Source organism: Poecilia latipinna, unplaced genomic scaffold (genome assembly GCF_001443285.1).
Source record: "Poecilia latipinna isolate Pla-1442-1.1 unplaced genomic scaffold, P_latipinna-1.0 Scaffold104, whole genome shotgun sequence".
NCBI lineage: Eukaryota > Metazoa > Chordata > Actinopteri > Cyprinodontiformes > Poeciliidae > Poecilia > Poecilia latipinna.
In genome coordinates, this window is record NW_015112720.1 from 1,038,979 (window position 1) to 1,045,706 (window position 6,728).

The window sequence follows — 6,728 nt, forward strand, 5'->3', positions numbered from 1 at the left end:
AGTCTCTGAGAGACTTTATCAGGGAGCGACTGGCCGCTGCTGCTGAGGAAATATTTACAGAGTTTGATAAAACCATCGTCCAGTACGAGGAAGAGCTGTGGCGTCAACAGAGACTGCTGGAAATCTACTGGAAACCCCACATAAAGCTACAGAGAATAGGTATGATTAAAACCATGATGTCTTAAACTTGGTGACTAAACTATAGTGAGATGTGTCAAGTAAATGTTCTCATTGTACACACGTTTACAGAAATGAACGGGGCTAAAATATTAAGACTTAAAGTTGTTTATAAACATTTAAGTAAAAAATGCGTTTTTGCAGGATGTTTTGTCTGTTTACTACATCATCTCTCAGTAATGTGGTTAAAAGGGACTATCTAATTTATAAACCGTTATAAATTATGATGTGAAAGAGAAGATGCATGGCTATTCAAAATGCAAACAACAATCAGAAAAATGTGGCGTTGAATTCATGGGTTCAGCCCACCTGAACCCATGATTTATAGAACCTTTGCTGCTATAATTTCTGCAACTCTGCAGCAGTACACCTCTACCAGCTTTGCACATCTGAGGTTTGACAGTTTTGCACATTCTCATTTGCAAATAACTAAACCAATTGACCTGGAAGGAGAGCATCTCAGCATATAAATGTCAGTCTTGCTTGATGTTTGTTTTTTTTAATTCACAAAAGTGTTACTGGTTTTCCTTTCCACACAATGAATTGTGGGTAAGAAAACTCCCAAAAAACTAAGCTGTCTGACCATAGCACCTTCCTCTATAAAGCCCCTGAAATAAAAAAAAAAAAAAGAAGTATTTTTGTTTTCTACTTGGATTAATCAAAAATGTTTTTCTTTCTGTCCAGACCTCACACAGCCTTATGTTTGGAAGGAGGATAATGTCACTGACCATCAGCTCCCCAGCCTAGAGATCAACTCCAGTTTGAACCTAGGTGAGATGCAACCTTTATGTATGCATGAGGAACTGGGGAAACCAGAACCTCAACAGATGAAAGAAAACCAAGAAGAACCCGAACCACCACAAATAAAAGAAGAGCAGAAATCGGTGGTAAAGGATGAACAGGAGGAACTCTTTATCAGTCTGGAGAAAGAGCAGCTTGAACAGCGTTGGCCAACTGATTCCTTCACAGGAGTCACTATTCATGAGAAAACGGAGAAGAGGAAACCAGAGTCAAACGAGGACCAACTCACCATCCAGACTTCCGCTGAGCCTGAGAAACAAAACCAGGGAAGGAGCAACAATGAAGAATCTGGCTCAAACAGGGCTGACGAACTAGAAGAAAAGAGTTTTCAGCATTTCAGAGTTGAAACTGGGAATGTTGTCGGTCCAGAAGCAGAATGGCAGGAGACAATGCACACAAACTGCAATATTTCAGCTTGTAAAGTTTGTGGTAAAGTTTTCGCTTCCAGCTATTTGATTGATCACATGAGAATTCACACAAATGAGAGACCCTTCTCGTGTCTGATTTGCGGAAAAAGCTTTACAATGGCGGCTAGATTGAAGGTTCACATGAGAATTCACTCGGATGAGAAACCTTTCTCATGTATGACTTGTGGAAGAAATTTCAGTGGTGCAGCCTGCTTTTCTCGGCACATGAGAACTCATACAGGTGAGACGCCTTATTCATGCTTCTGTGGAAAAAGATTCCCACAAAGAAGTAATTTCACTAAACACATAAAAACTCACATGGGAGAGAAACCTTTCTCATGTCTGACTTGTGGAAAAAATTTTAGCTCAAGAGATAGTTTATCTCGGCACAATAGAACTCATACAGGTGAGAGGCCTTTCTCATGTCTGACTTGTGGAAAAATTTTTAGCTCGAAAGATAGTTTATCTCGGCACAATAGAACTCATACAGGTGAGAGGCCTTTCTCATGTTTGACTTGTGGGAAAAGTTTTTCAGATAGAGGATGTTTATCTCGGCACAAAAAAATTCATTCAGGTGAGAGGCCTTTTTCCTGTGTGACTTGTGGAAGACGTTTTATTCAAAGAAGTCATTTGACTTCTCATATGATGACACACCGAGGTGAGCAGGTACGAGCTTGTGATGCTTCGTTCGTGGAAGTACCTCAGAACTGCCAGGAGGGAAATTGAATGTCATAAATCTTAATATATGTAAACCGCCTCTATTGATTTATGTTTCTACTTTACTCTTGCTCCCTTCTGAAAGCAGTGACTAAAGCATTTTAATGACCCTCCCTTGCACTTTTGAACTCCAATCTATAGTTTTTAACACATTTACCACAAAACACTTTATTGCACTTTTTTTTTTATTTCAAACTGTTATTACCCATAAAAATCTTTTATCATTGAAAATCAAAACTTGTGCTATTCTTCATCTTGGACGTAAATAAGAGCCTTTAGCTAAAATCGGTCTCCTCTGCATCCGAGGTAGTTGATAATCACCTACAGTAGCAACTAAAAAAACACAGCTTAGGTGTTTTGTTATTATGAAATTTTATGCAAATCAGGAACATCATCTGTCATCTCTCCTAGACTCTATTCTTGTTAATCTTTTTTTTTAATGTTTTTTTTTTTTTTTAATTTTAGTTCTGAACAGAAAATACTTTAGGGAAGTAGTTTTCACTTTTGCATTCCTACTTTTCCAGTTCCTAACTAACATGCTGTCACCAGCTTGGATCCTTCTATATATTTTTTTGTCAGTAAATTCAACCCCAAGTTCAGTTAACTTCAGGTCCAAGTTGTGCTGGGACACAAACACCAAACTGAGCTCTAGATGTCCATGGTAAGATGGTTGGAAATGACTCTCTCACCATAAACATTTTTTATGTGTGAATAGCAGTGATTCAGTATTTTTGAACTGGAAGTGTAGACAGACACTGACATCTAGTGGAAAGAAGTCAAATTACACCTGAATCAGAGCTGTGCATCTCGCTGTTTTTATTATTTTTATTGATGCTTACACTGCTATTCTTAAGTGTTTCTTGATTCTAATGCACTTAATCTCATTTGTATTTTCATGCAAAGAACTTTAAATTGCACATTAAAGGTTTTACAAAAATAAACAAGCTTTGAGTCTATAATATTTCTCTGCTTCAGGTCATTGAAAGGAAACTCAATGTCAAGGCAATATATGTAAAAGAGGAACAGGGACGTCTTACTAGACTGCTGTGGAGTCGACCCTTCCAAGATATTTGGTTTGTGTTTGAGACAGCAGCTCTAATAAAGGTGGAGCTTTGAGAAATCAGAGTTTTCATTGGTAGCGACCGGGATTAGAAATTACAACACTGGAGAGACATGTTAATTTGATCAGTTTGACAAAAAGTTACATGGACGTGCAGAGAAAGAACAGTGGGCAATGTTAATAGAGCTGCTGGGCAGGAGGAGAAAAAAAAAAACGGAGAAGGTTTATGGGCAGAGTGCAGGAGAACATGCAGGAGTCTGCCTCTGCTAGCCTTTGGGACTCTTAGTGCATCAATACAATTGGTGTATTTTTTCCTCCTTTGTTTAATCTCAACCACAATAATCACAACTATGCCTGCTGTGTTTGCTCTATTTTACTTGATATTTAACCCTTTAGGCCCTTATCTCAGTCTTGTTGGGATAAGCTCCGTTTTTTGTTTTTTTTTGTGTTTTTTTTACATCTTAACTTTTCAAATGTACTCTTTCTGTAATAATTCATTCCTCTCACTTAAATGGTTGAATTAGGTTTTACTTTCAGCCTTACTTATGTTCAAGTGTACTGACATTCTTGCTGTTTACTTTATGAATTTGTCTGACAAGTCTTAAAATTCTCACCAAATTGTGCAGGGATCCACGTTAAATTTAGTTCTGCTCTGAATCCAGTGATAGCTAACTTAGCATCTTGCCTTGTATCTGAATACACATGACGGATAGTTATTCATAAAAAAAGATTAAATGCAGCATCTTATCTCAAACTTAGTTATTTAAATTGCCAAACGTTCAGTTAAACACTTATGTTGTCATGAATTATGATGAACCTGACTTAGCTTGAGCTATTTTACAGAGAGGACGTCTGAGTCTCTAAATAAATGAATAAATGCAAAGCTCCTGTAGGAGTCAAAGCAACAATAAAATATGACCATGAGTGGAGGAGATGGCTGAAATGAAATGGATGTTCAACAAGCGAGGAAAATGTTTGGCATCATCACACCTCTTGACTAAGCTTTTAGGTAAGAGTTCATTCAAAAAATGTTTATCCTCTACCAGTGGGAGTAGATTTCTACCAACATTTGTCTAATTTAGCCATATTGAATGACAACAAAAAACACCCAAGAAAACTACATCTTTCTTAAAAGGTTCCTTCAGTGAAGAAACAATTTTCTTTCACAAAGCAGGAAGTAACACCAAAAGACTTGCAGATATATTTGCCGTATGAGATGGTTTCTATTACGTTTCGACTCAGGGGGCTGAACACATCATTAATTTGGTTTGTTCCTATTGGTCCAAAAACATTTGAAAACCATGCATTTACTTATCACTTCACCATTATGCACTACTTTGCGGCTGTTTATCATCTAAATGCAAATTAACTTCTTTGAAATTTGAGGTTGTAACGTGACGAAGTAAGAATGAAAGAAAGATACTTTTGCGAGGCACTGTATGTTGCTTCCCACATCTTATCTGTGCCATCAAACCAAAAAAGTTTGCAGACTAAAGAAAGTGTGTGGCATGAAGCTAGAAGTGTTCAGCCTGTGTGTGCGTGCGTGCGTGCGTGCATGGGTGCGCGTGTGTATGTGTGTGTGTGTGTGTGTGTGTGTGTGTGTGTGTGTGTGATGAGGGGCTCCAACTCCCTCCACAGTCTATGGAACCTGATACTTGATGACTCCTCATCACAAGTATGTGAGTTTCCTTCTCTTGGAGCATCTGGCCTGATGCCCGGCCACATCTCCATCTTTGTGTGTGTGCTTGAGAGTATTACTTGTTACAATTTGCCCCCCTTTAATGAGTGGCCTCTTTGTGCACACTGAGACATTCTTTCTATGATAGTTGTGCTGTCACATTTGGGAGGAAAAAGAGAACCTCTTTATGTTTGTTTTTACCAAACTTATATTGATACTGAAAAAAGAAATAGTTCTCCATTACCTCTTCACTTTTGTGATTATAGAATCCAGGTCCATTATTTGGTTTCTCATGCCCCTTTCACACGCAGCTTAATGCTGTTCATTTAACGCTTACAATGTAAATCACCCTGGTTGGATGTTTGGCAGTGAAACGCTGATGTTTATGTTGTTATGTAAAGGCCTGAAGGTTCTTTTTTTTTTTGTGCATAAAACGGTAACGCCGCACTCATGTGCATATGGTCAGACTGGCCATTGACTTTCTTTGCAATTCTGTTTGATTCTCATCTCCCTTCAGTGATCGATCTGGGATTTGTTTTTTACCAGAGAACGCTGGAGGTGAATGCGTCTTGACCAATTCATGGCCTTACTATAACTTGGGATATGCAGCTGGACAGTGATCTGAAGCACACCATCATAGTCGACCTCTGAATGACTCAAATAAGAAATACAAAAACTACCATAATTATTGCAAATACTTCGTGGTAATTACTTTCCACATACGGCTAGCTTGGTACGATACCCTTCATAAATTTCATGAATGAATTTTTTTTTTTTTTTTTCAAAACCGCATTTTGCAGCAACTCACCAGATTCTTGTGTGATATCAACATTTGCTTCGTTTGACAACAAAAAAGATCTCTCAAGAGGGAAAACGTTTCTCCAGTACCGTGAAACGTCTGCAAACTTTTTTGATTTCAGCTGCTGCTTACACCGATACCTCTGACCTGAAACTCAAACGGCTTTACCGCATCCTGCTCTCCATCTTTTTAATGACTCAGCCATTTATTTTTCATGTTTATGTACAAGATTCCTCCATGTCCTGTGTGTGTGTGTGTGTGTGTGAGAGAGTTTCAGAGAGTTGGAGAAAGCAGCAGGTATAATTGAAAACAAAGGGCTTCTTGTTCACAGCAGCAATTCATCCTCATTATGTTCATCATTTGTTTACACTGTTAACCCCCTCACTTCCTCCATCCCTCACTGTGGTGACACGTTCATTTAGTGCACAGTCTGTAATCAGTGTTTACACCTTTTCTGCCCTTCACTCATGACACGATGTGCGGCTCCAACCTGCTGCTGTAAATTACCCTCTGACAGAGGGAGCTGGTTAATTTATACAGATCCAAACGTAAAGATAAACCTATCTGAGATCTCAACGAGGAGGCTGTAACTGGAGTTAATGTTGGGAAGCGGGATGGATGAGGTGAGTTTGATCATGATGACTTCCACGGGGGGGAAAGAGCAGGCGAAGGCCAATCTGAGAGGTTAATGTTTGAGGTGAGCTCTTGGTTTACAAAGAGACAGTCCTGAAAAATATTTCAGACAGACATAAAAAAAAAATAAGGGCAGAAGGAAGAGAGAGAGAGAGAAGAGATCAAGTGAGCGGCAAAGAGAGAGGAAGAGAGAGAGCAGGAGACAGAAAGTAATTGGTGCTATGATGGCTTCCAGCTGCATGGCACATGGCCAAACCAAGTTTTCATGCTGTGCACATACACCTACGGTCACACTGCAGCATGAAAACACAATCTTTGCTTTTCCTGAACATGTTAGTGAGCTAAAATAGTCTTGTTTGTTTTAATCTGAAAAATCTACCAAGTGATAATACTAAGGGTCACTTAATAGAGGTTGGTTTTTAGCCCATAAATTACAATATTTAATGCATCTCATCA

General features: G+C 38.7%; 1 protein-coding gene across 1 annotated transcript in view; it reads left to right on the top strand.

Moving 5' to 3' along the window:
* LOC106944542 (zinc finger protein 570-like) overlaps positions 1-2,558 on the top strand; it is a 5,907-nt gene extending 3,349 nt beyond the window's left edge. Inside the window, exons 3-4 of the mRNA XM_015027579.1 lie at positions 3-159; positions 862-2,558. Coding sequence (XP_014883065.1) covers positions 3-159; positions 862-2,111 — 1,407 coding nt within the window. The 3' untranslated portion in view covers positions 2,112-2,558. The remainder of the gene's footprint in view (positions 1-2; positions 160-861) is intronic.
* Positions 2,559-6,728: the final 4,170 nt, after the last annotated feature.